Raw genomic sequence first — 24,070 nt, 5'->3', positions numbered from 1 at the left:
AGCAGATTCCCAGAGTCCTGGCTAGCACGTTCTCTTCCCTATAGATTTACCACGTGGGAAGCCACATTATAATTAGAAGGTTGCTTGGTGAGGATATAGGCACCACAAGTAGTATATAGTATGTTTGGAATGTTGAACGGAGTCAGGCTTTTTCTTAACCTCTCACAGACCAGTTACTTTCTCTGGCAGTTGGAGTCAATAATAGTATGTTGTCTGGAGGGTGTTGGGAGGATTAGGTAGAGTTATATTGTAAATTGCTTAGCTTAGTACCTGGCATGGGTGTTCTACTCTAATAACTAATATCAATGTTATAATTCTTCACAGGATACAAATACTATTGGAATTTCATTGTGGCTTAAAATACAGTGCTTAATGAGAAAGGCTACATTTTCTTTTTCTGTTCTAGTGATGTTCTGTGCCTGTGTTTTCCTGGTTGACCAGTCCATTTCTGAATGTTACGTGTTTTTTGTTTTTTGTTTTTTTCCCTCCATGAAGTTAAATGGACTTTTTCTGTCTAGCTGTGTCAGATCTTGAGTTCTGGGTTCCATTTTGCTCTTTTTAGGATGCTTGATGTGGATGCTTAGCTCGATCAGTTCGATCGAGCCATATGAAACTGCTGATACTCTACTGGTTTTCATCTATAAAAATAGCAGTCTCATATGGCTTAATCTAATCTACTAGTTTTAAAAATTTAAAAATTTAATTCCTCCCAGATGGTCGAAACAGTTCTTATGATGAGAGGCAAAGTCTGTTGACAATGTATGAAGCCTTTCCTTTCAGTGCAAACGGCTGTACCATTATGCTCCTTTTCTGGTGATGATGTTCTGAGAAAGTTCTGTTATTTTATGTGTGCTTGTGTCTTTTGTATAGTGTGCTGTTTTTTCTCTTTACGTTTAGGTTCTGCCTTTTTTTTCTTTTTTTCTTTCTTCCTGCTCAGGCCAGCACTGAAGGTATGAGAATGATCATTTGTACTTGATTGATAGTTTTCATAGTGCATTTTAAAATTAAAGTTATTAAGATTATTAAATCAGTGCTTGCTGCTCAATATACATTTTGTTCATGATATATCCTGGATCATAGGTATTAATTTTAAAACTGTTCCTAGTTTTGGTTAAGGACATTGTGGGTCAATATCAGAGTTGGCAAATTCCTTGTTAACTGGAATTTTAATATAATGCTGATCGATCAAAGTCAGAGTGCCTAACAGTTGAAGAGAAATTCTTCAGTGTTATATTCTTAAATAACATCCTAAGCATTTAGGAAAGAAAATAATCTGCAGGTTACTCTGACAAATTAGCTCCTTTTCTCCTCTTATTTTCTGGTTCATTTCTATTTATTTAGTGTGTGAATTCTGCATGGTTATAATAATTGGATAGATGTGTATTTTTGTGTTTCTCCATGAGTATTGTGTCACAGAGGGTTTTCTAGGTTGGTGTTTAATTTTCTTAATTGTTACTTTTAGGTCTCTAAGAATCTTCAACAGTTAATCATCTAATTTTAATTGTAAGAAGAAAACCCTTCCCTCTCTGGGGTGTCCCTCTCCTATTCTTTTTAAAAATAGACTAAATCTAATATGCGATACAGCCCTCTTGCTTTTTAATTCTTAAATACCGTTAGATGTCATTAAATGTTAGGAAATCACATTGAAATATTGAATTAAATGTCTCTGTTCATTTAACAGATGTCTACTATGTGTCTTCTGTATTGGTGGGCTAACTTAAATATTGAATAATATGTGCTGAATATGATAGTTTATTGGAAACGAATTTAAAATCTCCTACTGCTAATTATAACAAATAGTTATAGTTTATTGAGTGTTTACTATTAAGTGCCAGGCACTAAGACACAGGGATGATTTTAAGATATTTCATGTATTAATTCATTTAAACCTCTAAAAAATGAGGAGGGTAGATGGTGTTATTCCCATTTTACAAATGAAGAAGCTGAAACACTGGGTAAATTGCCCAAGGTCAATCAGCAAATACAGGAAAGTGCTGGAATGAACATCTTAGACGTTGTGGCCCTGCCGAATAGTTACTGTTCGGTGGTGATCTGGGCATCCACTTGAGTGCTGGCGGAGTCTGTGTCTCTGGAGTGGACATTCCCATTTGCAGGCACCCACATGGGCCTTACTGAAGGAGAACTCTTTTCAGTGCATTGCCACACATGCTCCAGTGTAGTTTCCACAACAAGGTGATGTTGCTGTAGTGGTCATCAGGAGACAGAGAAATGAGCGAAGAACCATCCTGCCCTCAGAACTGACTGTTCAGTCAGAAGGAAAGCCATGCACACAGGAAATTGTGATAGTCCACACTGAATCCTGTAGTATCTGAAAAAGACTACAGATGCAGAGAGAAATAGACTAATTCCATGTAATGGGATCCCAGCAGAGAGGGCATTTTAACTGTTCCTTGAAGGAGAGGTTCATAGAAAGGCAAAAGAAAGAGGCCAGCTTTTCTTAGGGAAAATTCATTAGGGAAAATGACAGTTAGAGACTGCTATTTGAAACTTGTCCAAAGCAAAAAGGAGGTAGGGAGTCTGAGAGCAGTATGGCAACAAATGGATGAGACAAGTTTGCAGATTTGGTACAGGACATCCATGCAGAAGCTGTCCCCATCCACGCCTCTTCTGTTGAAGACCTCTGCAGAAGGGAGATGCTCATAGACTAGACTCTGCCTGGGATCTTTCACTGTCTTGAAAGTACTCCTTCCATCTAGTCTCCTCCTTTGTCCCTTCATTTTACTTTTTGCAATTGCTACAAAAGGAAATTAAACATGTTTCCCACCCCAGCCCCATTCTGCCTCAGTTTAGATGTATGCCAGACAGTGAAGCCTTTCTTGAGGCCACATACCCCTTTAACACTTTATCCTTTGTGTATTCACCAAATCTCTTGTGATGCTCTCTCTGTAACACTTAATTCTGTTTACTTATATACTCGTCTTTATCCCTTATTTAGTCGGTAAACTTGAAGAAAAAGTCTTGGACATAGGGCTTACTGAGACATGTTTGGGACTAACAGGAACTCCACAGAGAAGAACAGGTTTGGGACAGACTGTGATAAGTTTAATATTGGTGGTTGAGTTTGTGCTGTAAGATACTCTGATAGAGATGTCTGTTAACAGTTGAAAACACAGGCCTAGAGCTTGATCAAGGCCTTAGATGTAGGTCATCCTGTGGTATCAGCTGCCAAGAGGGAAGAGAGGTCTGTGGATAGATCCCGGCATGATAACCTCACTTAGGGCATAGTAGTGATTTTAAAAAGCCAAGGAAGGGCACCTGAGGGCAGCCTTAGTGGGACCTTTGTTTTGGGGCAGGGACTGGTGGGAACATAGGACAGCTGACTTAGTGGGGAGCATGGCCCATCACCCTGCACCCGTGGTCAGGAAACTCCCCTGGAAAATGAGAGAATCTGGTTTTCACACCCATACAGATCTCTCCCCTAACTGTCTGAGGCAGGTGTGGCTCCCAGCTGACCTTCACTCCCAGAGTTCAGAAGGCCCAGGGCGCCTACATTTCATCGGAGAGAAAGAAATCAAGGAACAATGACTAGAAGGAATGAAAAGAGAGGAAAGGGAACTGAAGCACAGAAAGAGGTTAATGTACTCTGCCCATAATCACAGCAAGTTGTAGCGAGAGGAGCCCCTATAAGTGAGCCCAGTCCTGGACCAGGGCTCAGAAGAGACCGTTGAGGACACAGCTCTTGAGAGGACATCTGTCCACAGGCCAGGAGGAGGGCCCTCCCTCCACCAGGAGCCAAGTTGCTGGACCTTGATCTTGGACTTCCAAGGCTCCAGAATTGTGAGAAATCAATTTCTGTTGCTTAAGCCACCCAGTCTGTGGTATTTTGTTCTGGCAGCAGGAATGGCCTTTTTCTTCCTTCTCAACTAATCACAGTCTCTGAGAATTTCACACCCAAGTTTGGTCCAGTTCTGGTCTACAGTCATTCCCTGGGTGTGTGATCCAAGCCCCAGGTCTGTTTGGGGTGCTGGGTATCCAGAAGTGCTCACCCAGTTCCTGCTGGGAGGAGTCATCTCCTGGTGAGATAGCAGGCAAGTTGGTAACAAGGTTGTCACGGGGGGGTGGCCTAGATGAGCCTTCCGGGTCTGTGAGTGCCCTGCCCACGGCCTTGTCTGGTAAAACTGGTCACAGGGAGGAGTTCTCTCTCCCAAATTGCTGTGGGTTGAGCCTCCTGTAGCGTGAAACATCACCCTGTCATCATGGTCCCATCTCCTGGCACTGGCCTCATGGCCAGACTTGAACCAGCAGTAGATGAGGAGATCTGGCCTAATATTTCTGCATAGAAAAGAATGATCATTCAGCCAGCCATAAAAAAAAAAAGAGGGGGGAATGTGGGCTGAGATTTCTGGGAGGCCTAAGAGGACAGAGTAAGCGACAGAAGGGAGAGAGTGAAGAATACTAGCAAATGACACAAAAGCATATGTAGGTGGATGAGGGCTGAGAAGAAGCTGGAAATCAATCACCACAGGCAGCCAGCTCAGGACTGTTGAGGATGGATTCGGTTTGCTAGGGTTCAAGGTGAAAGGGTGACCAGGAAGCAGTAAGAATGGACCTTATCAAGGGGTGTGGCAAGGGGGTGGGGTGGGGAAGGATCACTTGGTTGGTTAACAGAATCCAGGTGAGGCTTATTTGGGGGGATGAGAGGGAAGCACCTTTTTTGTGATGGAGTGTATCTGAATATTGGTTAGGCTAAGTGAACGAGCCGGTGCTAAGTGGGTAGCCGGGGCTTGCAAAGATGAGGAGATAAGGTGTCCGGAGGAGACCTCTCCTGGCCTGGTAGAGACAAGAGCTGGAGTAATTGAGGAGACTTGGAAGAGAAAGAGGAACTTGCTAGGGAAGACAGAGATGTATCAGTGGATCATATGGGACTGAAAAAAATAAGTTTCCAGTGGAACTAAGAACTCAGTCTTAAAAATTTCAACCAGGTTACTCAGCCAGACGGTCTTTCTGTTCAGAGGTAGCTAATTAACGGAATGGAAGTTAGTGGGAGGATAAAAGAGTAAGTGAGATTTAGGAGCAAAACCAGAGTCACTGACCATTGGGAACTTAGCTTTTTTAGGGAGGCAAGTATGATCAGAAGGGGTCTTGACTGCCTTTGAGCCTGGAGGTCAGAATGTGTTCACAGGGTTCTGTGTAAATGAAAAGAAACAGAGATAAGTTGTACTAGAGAAGAATCTTGAAAATAGGACAGTTCCAAATGATAATGATTTTTTAATGTGTGGTTCTACCCTTGAAGAGCAGTCACAGAGTACAAATCAAAGTCTTGGAATGAAGGTCAGGAACTGTGTGAAACCAGCTTGAAGGATCATTGGGGTTCATCGGGGTGATGGGATGGAGTGCTTGTGATTCAACACGTTCCTTGATCTCCACTATTCTTTGCACTTTGGTGAATTAACTCTAAGATTCTTGCCTAACACCCTCTTAAAATACAGCTTACCTTATTTTTCAACCAGAATCTTTGAAAGTGTTGCAAAAGTGGGTATTGATTTACTGCTCTGTTCTTTAGTAACTACAGCTGGAAATTGCAAAAGACCATCAGCTCTCAGACCGTGTAAATAGAGAGAAAGAAGATAAAGAAATGGGAAAGTGTCTCTCCTTATTTCTGCGTTCAGTTGTTTAAATATTGGGATAAAAAAATCCTTGAAATTTACAGTTTTTAATTAAGAAAACAGAAAGCTCATGTTAAATTTACAGATAAGAGTTCTGCCTCCCTAAATATTGCCAGCTTTATTTCTGTGAGCTTGTTCAGTGACATAATGAGCATCCTGTTTCCTTAAGCATTTAAGTGTAGGTTCTTGTGAACTGACAGGATAGAAGCTCGGAAGGACTGAGTAGGCTGAGAGAGCAGCTGGTGTGACATTCAAGTGTTCATACTGCCTTCTTGCTCCTGAGCAGAAGGGGGGAAAAACTGTTTTAATTTAGAAATCTCTTCCTTGACTATAGCTCAAATTCTCAAACCAGTGAAACTAGAAAATGATAGAACATTTTGTTCTCATATGTAACTGGAGATATAATATGTTCTTACATTTGGTGGTAAGCTGTACAGGATTATATAAAATTAACTTTCTGTAATTTTGAGCTTTTCAGAGGCTTCCCTTTTACTAGGAAACTGTCACTGTTAGGGTGAGAGTTCTTGAAATGCCTAAATCGAACAGTAGAACAGGAGAAGACAAAGGATAGTTTTACTTAGGAGGGCAGTAGGAGAAGGTAGGTATGTAAATTATAGTTCTCTGTAAAATGTCTTAAAATTTAATACTTTTAGGTGTTTAAAATCATTTTACACGCTCAAAATGAAACAATATGAATCTCCCTTTTTCTTTGAATGAAAGAAATTATTTTTAGTGGCTGTCAGTATACTTGGTATTAAAAATCAAAGCAATTTAAAGTAACAGCTCACAGAATATTTTTAGAGTATGGTCTGCTTTCAATTATTCATGCAAATTGAGAATAGCATAGCGAGGAGCCGTGAGTAATTTGCTTATATAATTTAATTGACAGGGAACTTTGGATGGTGGTGATAATCCAACAGTTGGTTCCTCAATCGTAGTTCAGGGCCTGGTGGTCCACACTGGTGCAGCAGTAGCATCAGGATCTCCGTTGCCCGAGAAGCTGTTGGAAATATAAATTCTTGGGCCTCCACCCCTGATCTACCACTGAATTGAAACTCTGCAGGGGGCGGGGGAGTCCAGCAAATCACGTTTGAACAAGTCCTTCCCAGGATTCTGAGGCTTGCTGATGTTTGAGAACCACTGATCTGAAGTCTGTGGAATTAGCGTGGAAATGATCTTAATAATCCAGTATGTGACCCAGCACTTTCCAGTTTATCCTGGCTGTGGTGCGTTCAGAAGGACTGTGGTTTCTGACTGTGGAAGTGCAACTTTGCAAAACTAGAACAACCTTGTACGAGATACGGGTATCCTCAGGGTTTGGGATATGACGACTCCAACAGACTTGACCATAAAGCAAAAATGCCTAGAGTGAACGTCAAGATATCTGTGTTTGGGATCATTCACATTAAAATTTTATCACATACTCTGTTTAATTAAGTACTTTGTTGGCATAAACAAATAATCTGTGCTATCAAAAGCAAGAGTAATTGTCTTACAGTCCCAGGGAGGGGGATGAATCATCAATTTATAGACTCTCTTGTGCTTTGGGCTGACATATTTCTTTATAAACTAAAGGCTGTGGGGAATAGGAGTTGTGTTTCAGGCTAGGAAAAGGAAACGAGGTGATTTTATTCACACCTGCACCGAGCCAGACGGCTCTAGTGTGGTTTTACCATTTTAATTGAATTGTGAAATTCTAAAATATGAGAGAGACAAAAAAAAAAAACCTTGTAAATGCCCATGCAAATAAATTTTAACTATTATCTCTAAACTGATCTCATGCTCTCACTAAGAACAGATGAAAGCAATTATGGTCAGGCTGACAGTACCACCCAGCCTCTCGCCATTGACTCCCTTGACACTTGTTCAAGAATAGGACAAACAGTGGAAAATGAAAATAGGCAGCCAGAGATGGCGGTGTGGTGGGGACGCAAATGGAGCATCAGAGAAATTAAGGCAGCAGAACATTTCAGGGGGTGAGGGGGAGTGGGGAGGGTGGTTACTGGTGGCAAAGGTTGCCGGTAGTTTAGAAGGATGGAATATGTCCCTTAGATTTAGAACAAGAGGAGTCCCTGGTCACCTTGAAGAGTAGTTTCAGTGCAGCCCAGGAGAAGAAGCTAGAGTGAAGTGGGTTGATCTTGAAGATGAAGTAGAAGTTGCAAATTTCAGAAAGGATGGTAGATTCAGAGTTGAAGATTTTCTTATCCAGTGACCCTAACTGGGTAAGATTTTTATGTGTTACTTAGAGGTAGTTGCTGACCTGATTTACTATATTGATTTGGTATTACTTTAATTTAGTATGGATAATCCTAACAAACTATTTCTCAAGTAAATGTATCACTCCAGGCTTTATGAAAAATTGAAACTCAGCATTATTACTTTTCATAGCCTCAAGGGTCTAGGACCTTGGTTAAGAGTCATTGCTATGTAGCAGTCCTTGTATAGCTCATTGGAAAATCTTAAATACCTTTTAACTAATACTGTCTGAAATGATTTAAAGGAAAGGAACGTTTGTATATGTTACATATCAAGGTGGTTTGAAAGTCCTTGAATGCCGTGACTTTCTCTTGACTAACCCTGCATGCCTTGCATATTATTTTAAATGTAGGGTTATCAGGTTTTGTTCTATTTAAATTGAGCTTGTTTACTGTTAGAAAACCTGTTTTTCAAATTGATTTTTAGCTTAAGGATCAAACATAGACATTAAGCACCTACCATATTCCAGACAGTGCTAGGGGTTAAAATCAAATGCCACAAATTGCCTTGAGTTCACAGTTCATTGGTGGAGGACAGAGAGGTAAACCACATTGCTGCTGTGCAATAAAAGCTATACTAGAAGAACAAATTAGTGCCTCCCCTCTTCTAATCTACTTGCTGCCTACCCTGAGAGATTTGCCGAAGTGCTGGTGCTGAATTGATCACTGGCAGCATCTGGGGCTTGCCCTTCAAAGTGGTGTACTTAGTCTGTGCCTCTGGAAGAGTCTAGTAGATGGTAAGTAATTTACTGAGAGGAGAGAGACTAATTTCAGTCCACTCAGACGCGGTGACGGTATTTATGAATCCTGTGAGACTAATAAATTAGACACTGGAGACAATGTTTATTTTGTTTTATCAGTTATATAAAACTGAAATCATGTTCGTTGAATTTAATCTTGTTTATCATTCTTTACTCACCTGATATAAATAACTTTAATAAACAGGCTTTAAGTCTTTTATGTCCCTTTGTGCAGTGTGTATGCTTTCTTTAAGCCTCTTAAAGTAAAAAATGTGAGTTCAGAGAATATTCAAATTGAGTTATCCCTTGGTTCTTTGGAGCATTTTAATGAAATAACTTGAACATGACAGAACTTTGTGAAAGAAACATGACCATTCATGATCTTGATCTATCTACTCTTAGATATGCATAGTATTGATAGCCCATCCTCTTTTTTTCTGCCATTAATCTGATACTATAAGGCAGTACTTAAATATTTAGTAGTTTACCATACATTTTTATCATTCCTAATTAAAAATTGTTTTACTTGTTGGAAGACTTTACATTTGTAGGGTGTGAATCAGGATAATGGTTTTTTCCTTGGTTTTTTTGTTTTGTTTTGTTTTTTTTAAGAAAGTGACTATATTTTGAATGATCATAGTACCTCTTGGTAAGATATGGAAATCAAAGATGAATAAGGCATGGCTTTTGTCTTTAAGTAAAATTTAAGCTTAATGGGCGGAAATTTAGGCTTAGTTACACAGCAGTTACGCAGTTCAGGCTTCCAGGGGATATTTAAGGTGGCGAGTTTTAGGTTGTCCTGCCTGAGGACTGAAGGTCACTGCTATTATCTAATGGGGTAGGGTGGGGCAGTGTGGGCCCAGCTGGATTTCTTAGTTTATGAGATAGTGCTGATAATAAAATGCTAATAGCAGCCACAGTGAAAAACAGCTAAAAAAGCTGGTTATCCCTCTCCTCACAACTGCTTGTCTACAAAGGAAGTTGGATTAATTTTTATGTTTAAAAAAAGAAGAGACTAAGAAAATGGAGATTCTTGAGTGTTCTTTTTTGAAAGCTGCAGTCCAGAACAATTTTTTAGCTTTTTGTCAGTTAAATGTGGTCCACTTTGAAGTACAGTGACATCTTTGTCCGTGCTAGTAGCCTCTTTACAACATGTACATTATGATTTACCCCATGACTTAAATTTGGTCTTCTGCTCTTCTTTTTAATGATTTTGTGAGTATTTAATGTTTGCTTTCCTTTTTGATAAGCATCTTTTATTCTTTTTGGAAGTAGATTATGTATATTTGGTTTCATTGGCTATAAAATGAGCAATTAGATTTGGTTAACATCCCATTCATCCATTAAATTCTATGATTTCTTGCCTTTGTAACCATTTTTTTTTTAAAGATTTTATTTATTATTTATTTGACAGATGGAGATCACAAGTAGGCAGAGGGGCAGGCAGAGAGAGAGGGGGAAGCAGGCTCCCTGCTGAGCAGAGAGCCGGATGTGGGGCTCCATCCCAGGACCCCGGGATCATGACCTGAGCTGAAGGCCGAGGCTCAACCCACTGAGCCACCCAGGCGCGCCTGTAACCATTTTTTAACAGAATGTTAGCTTTTTAAAATTTGTTATGGTTAGTATTTTATTTTGACATAGAAACTTAAACAATTAATTCTCTTATTAAGTGAATGAAAATAATCTGTCTTTTAGCTTTAGCTTTTTAAAACCCCCGATCTATAATTTGTGATCTTATAAGTCATTAAGAACCTTTGTAAATATTGATTTTTTAGTTTTTAAAATTTACTGAGATGTATTAGAGCTAGTAAATGGAGATTTGACTGAATATTTTAGTATATCAAATGAAAACCCAAAGACATTCATTGAGATATTTCAGTATGGATACCTTAAGAAAATTGTTTGAATATCTTTGGGAAAGAGTATATGAAATCAAAGGTAACTTCATGTACCGAAGTAGTTTATGTATCATTCTTTGCTCCCATGATAGAAGTATTAGAAATTTGAAGAGTAAGATTTAGGACTACCAACTTTTTATGTTTTGAAATTTCATTGTGAATTGGGAATGATTTGAAAAAAAATTAAGAATACTTGGGAATCTGTAGCTAGTTGATTCAGAGGACATTTTAAGAGAGAAATTAAAGTTTAAATGAAAGGATTCGCTTCTAACAAATATATTACTTTTGGTTTATAGCCAGTTTGTTTAAATTTAGGGTTGAAATTAATTACATGATTTTCTTAAGCTTGTGAACACAGTTAGCAGATCTTCAAATTAGAAGGTATCTTTCATACATTATATTCAAGGAAGAATTTTTCCCCCCTGGGGTTTGTTGTCTTTGAAGTAATCTTGCCTAAAAGGAGTCTTTATTTTTAAAAGCTAAACAGAATCAATGGAGAATGGAGTGCCGAACAGGAAGTCAGTTGTATATGTGTATAAAACATGCTTACTGCATTATTAGGCCAGTGGAGTCACCTTTTAAAGTAGGAATGGGTTTTTGAAGATTAGAGTTGTCACAAAAAAGGGCATGGGTTATCTTTAGGAATTGAGTGCTCTTCCATATAATTCTTCCTGTATCTTGCATGATCAGCTCCAGGACTAGGGAGTGTCCTTTGACCCAGAGGCCCTTTATTAGTTAGGGTTCTCCGGAGAAACAGACCAATCAGAAATAGACACATAGAGTGATTTATTACAAGGAATTTTCTCAGGCATTTATGGAGGCTGAGGGATTCCACATTGTGCCGTCTGCAAACTAAAGCCCCTGGAAAGCCAGTGGTGTCACTTTCAGTCTGGGGGCAGAAGATTGCGGTCTCAGCTCAGAGGTGGTATGAATTCCCTCTTCCTGTTTTATTCCATTCAGGCCCTATATGGATTGGGCGATGCCCGCAGTCTGCTTCACTTGGTCTACCTGTTCAAATGCTAATCTCATTTAGAAACAGCTTCACAGGTACACACAGAAATAATGTTTAACCAGGTATCTGAGCTCCTTTTGATCCAGTCATGTTGCCTTAAAATTAACTGTTACTGACCTTTTCAAATTTTGATAACTTGTTACAGAGTTCTGGTTTATGTAGCCAAAGACTACCTCTCTGTAGCTTTCTTTATTTTCATTCTACTTGTGTTCTTCAGTGGGCCACAAAATTCATCGGGTTCCTTTTCTGCACTGTAGAATGTCACATGTTTGAAGTTTGCTGTCACAACTTGTCCCTCCCCTAGACTAGATTTCCTCCATTTCTTCAATGCACTGGTTTCCTAACTCTTCAACATTCTCTTTATTATTAACTGTGTTATAGTACATAGACCATGGCTGTTCACTCCTGACCTAGTAGGCCTGTTACGTATAATACAAATAAAAGTCTTTCATTCATCACTCTTTTTGAGACATTCAGTCTTTGTATTCTATCTGTATAGCAGTTTCTTTTGTGTTAGAGTATCATGAGAATCCTCTTTTCCTCTAGGTTTAGAAATCTTCTTTAAACATTCCTCATCTGAAATGTCTGGGCAGTCCTCATCTGAGGAGAGCAGGGTAAATATTCTTAATAAAAAATAGCTAACGTTTTTAAACATTAACTGTGTGCCAGGCTAAGTTAAATAGTTTTATGGATATTAACACATTTAAAGAGGTGGGTATTGTTTTGTAAATGTATTTTTATAGATGAGCTAGTAATCTTATTCATGTGTGTTCGTCCAGGGTGAAGCAGAATAGTCTGTTACCTATCTTTACGAGTGTTAGGCTCCTGTCACTGATGCCTAAGAACATATTCTCTTTGGGGGCCCAGTGAAAAGCACTTACATCATGTTAACTAACATCAAGTAAGTGCACTTTGTGACAATGCACTTACTTCTCCGTCCTACCTGTCTTTCTGAATCCGGATTCTGTCATCTAACATTTCCTGGCTTACCCGGCTTTAAGCCATCTACAGATTGGGGAAACATATCTTCTGTGTTTATGAATCATCAACAATGATTTAGAAGTCAGGAATTAGAAACCTAGTAATGCCTTGCAGGTTGTTCCTCTTTGCTATAATACATTTAGTTATAGGAGCATTCATTTTGTATCTTTATCTGCAAAAATCTCATGTTACTATATAATACTTTCAGAGCTCTGAATTTTATCTAGCTTCGTATTTCATCCCATACCTTCCTTAACTGTTGCCCTGTGTTTCTTGGAGTTTTTCTGATGCGCAGCTTTTTGTGGTTATCCTTGTTGAGTCTAGATAACGTCCATTCAACCATTTCGCGATCCACAAGTCAAGTGTTCTTGTGAAAGAAGGAACTGAACTTGTAATTAACAAAGCTGCCTCGTTATAAGCTTCACCCATTACTAGAACCTCACAGTCATTTTTCGGTCTTCAATGGAGGGCCCTGCTCATTCCTACGAAAAAGCTTATGTGTCAGTTGGAATCCATCTCAATCCTTCTTTTTGAAAACTGTTACTGTTTTTGCCTAACTGCAGTCTTAAACTACCTCTCTTCTTTTTTCATAATCCCTCAAAGACTCCAGTAGTGGTTTGACCAGAGATGTCATCTAGTGATTTAGGGATAAGTTATATAGACCAAGAGAACTCCCTAGAGCCCCTTTCTGTTTTCTTTAAAATCCCTCTCTTTGGGGTCCTTAGCTTCCATGTAACATTTCTCCTTAAACTTTCCAAAAGGAAGATCAAAATCTTTTAGACAGCACAAAGAAGCAAAAACATCTTACACATTCTGTTATATCTCAGTCCCAAACAGTGTGTCCCCATCTTGATTGTCATTTTGTAGCTAACAAATAAAAAACTAAACTTTTTTGTTGTCCTAAGCATTTTTGTGAATCCACTAGTTCGGTGAATGGAGGGTTGAAAGTGGATAGGGAGGAAAATAGCAGAGGAGACGATAGACAATCTAAAAATAGACAATAGCCTGATAAATATAACATTTAGGTAATTATAAATTCTAATAGTAGACTTTTGGAAAGTGGCTCATTTGCATTTGGCGATTTCACTTGGATTTCTCTTTCTTTAAACAGTGGGGGAACTGGACATAACTGGTAATCATGTACTCATCAAAGCTATGTGGCTTGCGCAGTGGCACAAAACTCAACCCCAGAAGGAAGTTTATTGATAAATTACCAAAAAAATCAAGGGCTAGGACAGGCTCGAGATACTGATTGACCAAGGGGCTCAAATGATCCAGCACTGACAGGCACATTCCTTGCCTCTCTCCTTTCCTCCCTCTGTCTCACCTTCCCTTTTGGATCCATTTGCAGAGGCTTTCTACATCTTGGATTTAAATTCAGTAAGAAGAGACAAGTCTCTCCCCCAGAGTCACAGCAGAAGCCTCCTTCCTCCCTTTTGGCCTTTGTTGGGTCATATGCACATTCCTGAACCGGTTACAGTTGTGGCCAGGGGAATGTTTGGATGTGGGAGGGAACCACATGGGGACTGCTTTGAGAGTCTGGGAAGGGCAGATCCCTAAACAAAAAGTGGGAATTATTGCTGGAAAGTGCGGGAAAGGATGCTGAGTTGGCAGATAACGAATATCCGCTACAGTGTCTAGAATTCTTGTATTATATACATTGGCACATTTGGCATTATTTGACTGTTTTTGACCTAGGACAGTTTCTATTTGAACCTAATAAATGTGAAGACACAAAGTAGAGGCAGTATAGTGGAAGGAGCATGGCTTTCGAGTCAGAAATAGAAATTCAGATCCCAGCTCTATTAGGTGTCCTTATTGTTGAGAAGTTTCAGAGAACCCCGTAAGTAAGACCCGTTCTCCTGCTTGCATTCTGTCGAAAGAGGATTGGCAGAGAGGAATAAAAATACTAGTTTTAATATTGTCAGAACCTGACGTGGAGGATTTGGGTTTTGTGTGACAGCAATAAAGCTCTACAGTTGAATCAAAACTAATCGGTTCTTTACCCCCCACCCCAGGCACTTGGAGCAGGAGCAAGTTTTTGTGTTTTTTGTTTTTAAATCTGGGGGTCTGCCCCTACCCTAATAACTCAGACGGGAATGTATGAGTTTTGCAGAAATCTGGCTCCCAAAAGAAGGTAGAAAGGTGAAGAAACTACATATGTCCAGTGGCTCTTGGAAGATCTGTGAGGCAGCTTATTTTACTTCAGTGGTAATTGATGGGATAGGAAGCTACCACTGAGGAAAATTCCTCTTTGTGGAGGAAACCAGAAGACTGATGACATACACACAGACTTAGTTAGGAATCTTAATTCTTTTTTCTCTTGTACAATATATAAGTTACTTTAAGATTGGTGTGATAACTCAGATGCCAGCAAAGTTTGGATTTGGAAACTCAGGGAGATTGTCAAATAACCACCCTCTCTAGTTTTTAGAGTCAGGTTATTATAATAATTGATATGTGAGTAGGAGGCAGCCCACTTTGCTTCTGAGATAAGTAAAATTGGTAATAATTGGGCAAGCAAGAGAAATTTTTGAAGTGGGAGGAAGCGGGCAATGAAAAAATGTCTAACAGAATCTATAGCTATCACATCCTTGCACATTTAACCCGAGGCAAGCAAATTTTCCTCAACCATCTAGTATGAATTCAGAGTTTTTAACCCATTTTCCTATCCACTGGTTCTCACAGTATGCTCTCTGGACTGATAGCATCTGTATCACGTGGGAATTTGTTAGAAAAGCAAATGATGGAACCCATCCTAATCCTACTGAATTTAAACTCTGGAGACGAGACCAGCCATCTGTATTTTAATCACCTGTAGATGATTTTGAAGCATATTGAAGTATGAGAACCACATACCATGATTTGTAAATATCCTCATAACAGTTTAATAGATGAAGATTAATTGCACTTGCCAGTAATCTTTTCTGGTTCCCAATCATTGAACATCTTATTAAATATGGGGGAGTAGGGTATTTGAGGAAGAAGAGAGATTGAATAGGTAAATTAGAGCTTAGGTTTCAATGCTAAATAGGCATGAGCAGTGGGACTGTTTCTTCACCCTGTAAGTTTAGGTATGTGAAGCCTGTTGTAAAAACTAAATGTAGCCGCAAAATGCACACCTTTGGATAAAGGAGAAATTAGAATGAAAGAGAACCTGGGGGGTAGTGATTATAACTTGTGAAGGAGGGACTCGAAGATCAGAAAGAAAAATGTTACATAAAAAGAGCTTTTCAAAGAAGAGTTTGCTCAGTGACTGAAGCTAAAGTGGATGGAATCAAAGATAACTTAGGATTTCAAGCCTAGGTGATGAGGACAATGGTGATTGAGGAAGGAAGTTCTCTGCTTAGGGGAATAAGATGAATCCAGTGTTGCTGGGACCCCTGGGTGACTAAGTTGGTTAAGCATCTGCGTTTAGCTCAGGTCATGATACCAGGGTCCTGGGATTGGGCCCTTGCGTTGGGGTCCATGGTTAGCAGAGAGCCTGCTTCTCCCTCACCCTCTGTCACTTCCCCTGCTTGTGAACATGTTTGTGTGCGTTCTCTCTCTCTAAAATAAAATCCTTCAAAAGAAAAAAGAAGATGAAAGCAGTGTTGAGCATGTTAACATTGAGATGGTTAAAGGACATAGATGGAGACAAGAGCTGAACATACATCTTTAGGTGGCTTAGATTACAAGGAGACCTTGAAAGTATTATAGGGAAAATTAAAGTAATACATCCATTCATTGCTTAAACACTGGTTGTCTGCCATATGCCTTGCACGGTTCTAGCTTCCCAGAATGTACTAATGGGCAAGCCTGACAAATAAATGAACAAAGTAATTTTAGATAATAAAGCCTGGCAAAGAAGTAGAGTAATGACAAAGAGTGATAAGGGGTAGAGAATTTCTTGGGGTAGGTGGTCAAGGCAAGACCTGAGGTGATGACATATGACAGAAATCATGGTGCAAGATAGTTTTAGAAAGCCAAAAGATGGTGGTGCTGCAGAGTGGCCAAGGAGGACTTCAGGAAAGCATATTGTTTGTTGTGTGTTTTGTCTTTTCAGGGTCTATATTGTATGAAAGGTTTAGAAAGAAGGTTCCATGTATTAGAAAGAACATGGGTTTGGAGATATCCCAGCTCATCCATTTTTTTAGGCATTCGTTAGCTATGCAGAAGCTACTGAAATTATCTGAGGCTTATTCTTCTCAGTAGAGAGGGAGTAATAACAACTCATGGGATTAAATTGTGATGATTAAATGAGAGAATGAATTTAAAGAAATAGTGCTTGGAATGTAAGTGCTGAGTGATAACTGTTAATAACAGTGATACTGAATGGAACATAAAATTCAGTCATGTGAAATGTGTTTTCATTTAATAATGGTGAGATCTAGTGTCTTGAAATACAATTTTATTTAGGAGTTATATTTGGATATTTTGTCATGCAAAACACTTTACAGCCATGAGACTGCAGTTAAAATATTTCTATAATTAAATTTGTACTTTGATTAGCTACTTGAATGCTATTTAGAAAATATACTTGTATGAATAATGCTATTAAAGAGGGATTGTATTAACTTTTAAATATTTTCTTACAGATGTGTACATCTCATGATTGATATGAAGAAACAAGTCATGGGCCAAAGGTCAAGATACTTCTCTGGGAAGTGCTGTTGATGCTGCTCTATGAAATCATACAATGAGTGTTTGGTTTAAGAAAGACTTTCATATTTAAAAGATTTTCATCTTGAAAATACATCAAGTGAAAATTAGAGTCTTTTGGGAAACATTTTCCTCCTAATAAATTATTCTTGTAATGGGCGACATGGCAAACAATTCACTTGCATATAGTGGAGTAAAAAACTCTTTGAAGGAAGCTAATCATGATGGAGACTTTGGAATCACGCTTGCAGAGCTGCGGGCTCTCATGGAGCTCAGGTCTACAGATGCATTACGAAAAATACAGGAAAGCTATGGAGATGTCTATGGCATTTGTAGCAGATTGAAAACATCTCCCAATGAAGGTGAGTTGTGTTATGTTTGTTTTTAGCTCTTTGTATGGGGAGCACTAGGAATTTGGCTCATAAATACACCTCTCTCTATATATATTGTATGATTATATCATAATTTTAGTGACATTAAGGTGGGTGGGTTAGCTCTCAGATTGGTGCAATTAAAGTAACTTTAGATCAGGAAATAATATTACAGATGTATATATTTAAGTTGGTGGGAGGAAATGTTTTATACTGTTGTGCATATTGCTGCTGCTTGTTTACAGTAACAAGATTGCTTTTCAACTGGAGCTATAGAGAATGGAACCAAGCTGGGTAGCCCCCAGGGGATTCAGTGGAAATAAACCCTGCTCACTTAGCCTTCATTTTATAAGGTGGCTTGAAGTAGTTGTCACTGCCAGTAGCTGACCAAGTTGTTTTTAACCTAAACTTTAATAAATTAGTTCAGAAGGTCCTAAAGCAAATGGAGTAGATTAGAAGCCAATTTTTTTTTTTTACCTAGCAGACAGTTCCTTTGATTAAAACTAATTTTCAAGTCTTAGAATTATGTTCAATTTCCCTGTGTTCAAAGAAATTTGGTTTCATAATTCTCAATTTGTAGTAAATTTCTTTTTGAGAATCAAGAAAAGTCATTATAACTTCATTGCATTATGGCCTTTGAAATGGTTTGAGATAGGTGACCTTTTTTATACATTCATCATGTTGAAAAGAAAATTACGGTTAGGAAGTTTCAGAAAGGCTTTTCCAAATTACAAAGGAGGATACATAATGATGACTGGTGATTGTACTTTAGTAAGGATGGGAAAGTATTAATGTTAAAAGTTAAAGTATATTAGTACATATTCCAAAGCAAGTTCCAGAGAAATTAGGCAGAGGTTTTTTTTTTTTTTAGTCTGTTTATTTTTTAAGTAAAAGTAACCCTCTACACCCAACGTGTGGCTTGTGTGTGACCTCACAGCCCCAAGATCGAGAGTAACATGTTCTTTTGACTGAGCCAGCCAAGTGCCCCCCAAAATGTTTTTCTTAACTTTTTTTTTTGAAACATCTTATGCCATGCCATAATATATGTGATAAAATTTAAAGTAATGGCAAAAAGTTACTTCCAAAAATGTTAGAAATTTTTAAATCACATCAAAAATTCTTTAAACTTGTGTGTGCGTGTGTATTATTGCTGTTTGAATTCTTAATTGTTTTAATAGTAGGTAAATATTTTTTCTGAGGTGGCATAATCTTGAGGAAGCCAGTATCCATATTCACACATGTCTGAAAAGGGCTTCCTTGCACTTGGAATATGTTCTTTTTCCTGCAAGGCCTGTTAAATCTTTTGTATTTTCTGGATCTTTTCCTTAAGTCAGAACTACTAGAAATGTGGACTTCTTAGTTATTTCTTAATATGCTGTACCTTTAAGGTAGCAGGGATCCCTGTTGGTGTAAATTCTAGGAATCAGGAACAGACCCATGGACTTTAACAGATAGTAATTTGACAAAGTTTGTAGCTTGTTCATTATGCAAACCCCTTTTGAAATATTAGCTCACTTTATATCCCTTTTAGAGATTTGTACATTGATACGCTGTTCTCAGCTGGTAGATTCATTAATTCAACTATATGTACTTTCTACATTGAACCTAACACCTAATTGTTGGATGTTTCATGCTCACCAAATTGTTAAGAAATGCTACCATTAAAAAGCCCTCAATATAACAACATAGTTTGTTCATAAAAAGTGATACTGAGCTTCAGCTTCAAACCACTTAACTGTACTTCCCTCAGCCATGTTTTTGCATTTCTCTGCTACTAGTTAATCAGAATTCTTGTCTTCTAATAACTAAACACCCCTGTATGGTCTGTTCTCATTTTTAATAGATGTGATTCTCATTTGTTTGCACTGGAGTTTCTTTTGTGTTGTTATTTGGGGCAGTAATCCTACATTGATTTTGGCTGTTTATTTAACTTAACTGAAAATTTGGGGAGGTGATGGTTATGCACCTTTCTTACTGCATGATGGAAGCTGTGAATAATCTTAGAAATAATTCACTTACTGCTCAAAATATGATGTGCATTGTTGCCACTTTGAGCTATCAAATAAATACATGAAATATTTTCCCCTCTTTTATTCTTGGGAAATTCTTGCTTATCTTCTTCCTCGTATTACAAATTTTTGTTAAAATTTGCACAAACTTTTGTCTTCACTGGTTAAATATGAACAGTTTGTCATTTTGAAATATTCTTTTAAAAAATGTGAAAAAAACATTTTAAGCATATTTGTGTTTACAGTTGTAGGGTGAAAGAAAAACAGCCACAGGCTTCATAGGAATATTGTTACCGGAGGAGTAGTTTTAGTTTAATTTAGAAATAATTTATTCAGAAAGTTAATGAACATTTTGTCACTGATCAGCTAGGCAAATGATAATAAATAAATCATCATCAGGGATAATCAGCTAGGAGTTTGTAGGCCCAAGAAAACGATCCAGACAATAAGTACTCCTGTGTTACTATAACCTGCTTCTAGTCAGGGAAAGTGAGATTAAAAGGATTCTTTAAAGAATGTAAATTTGGGGCGCACCTGGGTGGCTCAGTGTGTTAAGCCTCTGCCTTCAGCTCTGGTCATGATCTCAGGGTCCTGGGTTTGAGCCCCACGCTTCCCCCTCTCTCTCTACCTGCCTCTCTGCCTAGTTGTGATCTGTGTCAAATAAATAAATAAAATCTTAAAATGTAAATTTTGATTAAGTATAAACTGAAGTTTATCTGTTTCTTTAATACTTAATCATTCATTGACATAGAGTCTTTATCAGATCTAGGTTGTTAATTGCCATATGTTTTATATACCCTCTAAAAGAAAAGAATTAGTGTTGGCAGTTTTAACTGTAAGATAATTGTAAGTGTATAATTAAATTACATCCCAATTTCAACTGTGTTAATACAGTGTAAGAATATGTGCCCCTTAGAATTGCTGGGATAGTCCTCTCATGGAGGCTACTACTTTTCTCCGCTGGGCATACACTTTCGTGAATAAAACCATCCCTGACTTATTTTTACAAGGGGGAGACAAATTTACAGGACAGCTAAACATGTAATGTATTAGCAGTGTGTGCTTAAGAGAAAAAATGAGTGGAAAAGGAAAACCAGAAATATTGGGGATGTGGCTGTTAGATTGTTATCCAGTCTGGAGGAAGAACAACTAAAGACATTTCTGAAAAACAGCTAAAACAAAAAGAAGGTAACACATACGTAACACTTTTTGTGTCAGATTGGCTGTTGCTAGCAGTTACAAATATTAACTCATTTTATCCTCAAAACAACCTTACCCTTTTTTACAACCAAAGAATCCACAGCACCAACAGGTTAATGGGCTTACCCAAAGTCTCACAGCTCTTAAGTGCCACAGTAGGGATTCAGACCTTGACATTGTAGCTACGGAGAACATGCTTTTAACCCCTATACCGTGCTACCTGTTTCAAAAGCTCCGTTCATGCAACTTGCAAAGCAGTTTTGAGAAAAAGGTACCTGTGTTCTGTCTTCTCAAATAGTAATTTTTGTTGGCAGGAATTTCATGGTGAAAAAATTTTTGAGTTATTTAATAAAGCTTCTGTTGATCAGTTAGTCCTTTTAAAATATTGCCTGTTCAGAAAGTTTGGTATTTGTGAACTTCCCCATTTGGCCTGCTGATTTACTGCTTGTCTTCCAGCAGAGTACCCCTTTAACTGGATTTGAAGCATACTTTATGTGTAATGATCGATAGAAAGTGTTTTGAGCCAGATGTGATTTTCATATTAAAAATTTAACCATCTTTAACTCTTAAAAGAATTGGAAGTACAAATTTTGAGGTTAACTGAAATGGAGACTGTTATCTCTTAGAGTCCTCAGAATCTGAGAATATACTTTACAACGAAATTACTTACCTACAGCATCCTAACTGCATGCAGTTATCCTTGTGGTTTTTTTCTTCATTATCTTCATTGTTTTCCTATAGTGACTTCCTTATTCCTGTTGTAAATCCTATTTCTTGATCCTTTTATTTCCAAACTAGCTTTTGGGATTTTTTTCCATTTTAATGTGTTCCTGTGTTATTTATATTATATTTTATATTGGATGGTAGAGTAGACTGTCTAATGATGAGATTTCTAGAATGCAGATCTCTGCGCTGGTAGCATCTTTGTCATTCAGTACTGCCACACTAAATAAAGGATAACAATGAGGGCATACCAATTAAAGTCGGGTACAGAGTGATAACTCTGTAAGAGGCATGGGTGGCTTCATGGCCTTCTAAAGGGTCAGGAAAGTAAATGAGACACCAAGCTTTTTAAGTGGTAGTTGCTAAAATTAGGTGCAAGAGGAAAGAAAGCGAAGGTAATAAGAAAAGGAAACAGGGGTAGAAAGAAACAAAAGAGTTATGTGGTAGGAAGCAGGGTAAAGTCAACAGTAATTGCCCTGGCTGACTAATGTTTCCATAATGTTTCAGATGGCAGTTGATATTTGCCCTCCTGGAAGTAAGGCTGTTAGTAATGGTGTGCTTTGACCAGGTCTCCATGATGTAACATACTAAAACTAATACTCACATTTGGGAACATATTTAAAAAAAAAAAAAAAAATCAGCCCTTTGCCCAGCATGAATCATTGTTGACTTAAAGGCTACCACAAGAATCCTCTGATGCCTGATGGGTGTGCTTGGTTATACAGGTTGGCACAGCTCTTTCAAGGCACTCAGCAAGGATTTCCATCACCACAGTATGCCAGCCACGTGTACTTTAATACTTACGTAGAGTTACCTGCAAGCATTTTATGTTGATAATCCTGCGTGACCTTGTCCTAGAAATTTATTGCTGCTCTAATAGAGAATTATACATTTAATTTAATACCTGTTCAGGTCACTAGTTTTCATTGCTTATGAATTTTTTGAAGGTAGTAACACTGACCACTTGTAACTTTGTTCCATATACTTAAAGTTGTCCTTGATGGAGTCTGAAGTAGCATAGCATTAGAGTTTTTTTTTTTTTAAGTTTGGTTTTCTGAGTGCAGTTGACATTTTTCCTTTTTATTTTTTTAAAGTTTATTTATTTTAGTAGTCTCCATACTCAACGTAGGGCTCAGACACAGGACCTCAAGATCAAGAGTTGCATGCTTTTCCGACTGAGCCCCCCAGGTACCCCTGTGTTTCCTTTTTAAACCATTGTGTTCTGGTTTTCATGATGCTAGATTCTATGGGCTTTCTTCCTCTCTGGCCAGTTATGTAACAGCCTGCTGTGCTTTCCTTTAGATGTTGGTGGGCCTCAGGTTTCAGTTTCTCTCCACACATTCCTCTTCATCGACACTCCTCTGGTAATGCCATGTACTTCTACGACGGCACACATCATCTGGATACTGGTGGTTTCCACATCTGTAGCTCCAGTCCAGATTTTTACCCCAGACTTCGGGCCTGAAAACTGGATTCGTTATAGACCTCTTATTTTCTTAACCTTTCCATACTTTCCTTTCTGAAAGCATACTCTCTTTTTCCCGTTTCCACTGAAACCATTATCCATCTTTTAGGTGGCCTGGACTTGAGCGGGAAACTTGCACCCACTCTCGTTCTCTTGGTCAGCAAGACCTAGAAATTCTAACTCCTAACTTGGTCTTAACCCAAGGGTGTCTGCTTGTCTGCATTCCCATTCCTCTGTTTGAGGACTGACTTCATTTATGATAATTGAGGTAACAGTGGACTTGGGTGTTTTTTCCTGTCTCCCTGTGTGTTACCTGGCACTTCTCTGCCTAAAGCTAGTAGTGGTTTTGGTTAGGCCTTAGGATGAAGTTCTGACCTCTTGCTTAGGTTAACAGATCTTTTGGGGGATCTGACCCCTGCTTATTTCTCTTATCTTGTTTCTTCTTTCCAACTCTTCTCTTCAATGTTTGAGCATAGCAGAATTGCAGTTTTCTTAAATACTATTGTGCCAAGGTGTGACTCTTGTTTCTGGGTCTCTTACATACTTTCTTCTTCTTCTTCTTCTTTCTTCTTTCTTCTTTCTTCTTTCTTCTTCTTCTTCTAAAAGAACAAAGGTACAGAGTAGCCTAGTGGGGTTCTTACTACTCCATTTATTTACTTTAATTTTATTTACTATTACTTTTTAAGTAGACTCCACACCCAGTGTGGGGCTTGAACTCAGAGATTGAATCGCATGCTCTACCCATGGAGCCAGCCGGGTGCCCTATGTCTTAATCAGTCTTAAGACCTCAAATTAGATACCTTAGAATTTCCTCATCTATCCCTAACCCTTTAAATTTTGGATTCTAGTTCCCTGTGTATATTCCCATACTTCCTCACCACCCCTGTCATAATACTTAATACAATTTGCCATGATTAACTGGTTACTTGTCAGGTTGCCCTACGAAACTATGAGTTCTTTGAGGGCAAGTGCAAGAGAAAGGCATGCTGTCTGACTCATTTCCCTTTGTGTGCTTACTTAGTGCCCATCACAGTGCCTGGCCCATGGAAATGAATGTGAATGTTTCACTTTAGACCAGTGATGCCTCAAATGAGGAGCAGGCTCCTTTTTTGAAATTGAGCATATTAGTTTGTTTCCCCCCCAAAAAA

At 38.4% G+C, this 24,070-nt stretch overlaps 1 protein-coding gene across 7 annotated transcripts in view; it reads left to right on the top strand.

Moving 5' to 3' along the window:
* Window positions 1-24,070, top strand: part of ATP2B1 (ATPase plasma membrane Ca2+ transporting 1) — a 122,989-nt gene that overhangs the window by 38,095 nt on the left and 60,824 nt on the right. For all 7 annotated transcript variants that reach the window (XM_032874197.1, XM_032874195.1, XM_032874196.1 and 4 more), the window contains one exon: window positions 17,091-17,516. In XM_032874197.1, the coding sequence (XP_032730088.1) occupies window positions 17,309-17,516 (208 nt within the window). In that variant the 5' untranslated portion in view covers window positions 17,091-17,308. Of the gene's footprint in view, window positions 1-17,090; window positions 17,517-24,070 lie in introns of those variants that run through there.

This window comes from Lontra canadensis, unplaced genomic scaffold (genome assembly GCF_010015895.1).
Source record: "Lontra canadensis isolate GAN:19392208 unplaced genomic scaffold, GSC_riverotter_1.0 scaffold52, whole genome shotgun sequence".
Taxonomy (NCBI): Eukaryota; Metazoa; Chordata; class Mammalia; order Carnivora; family Mustelidae; genus Lontra; species Lontra canadensis.
The sequence above is the reverse complement of the archived record's forward strand: the minus strand, read 5'-3'. Positions and strand labels throughout refer to the sequence as shown.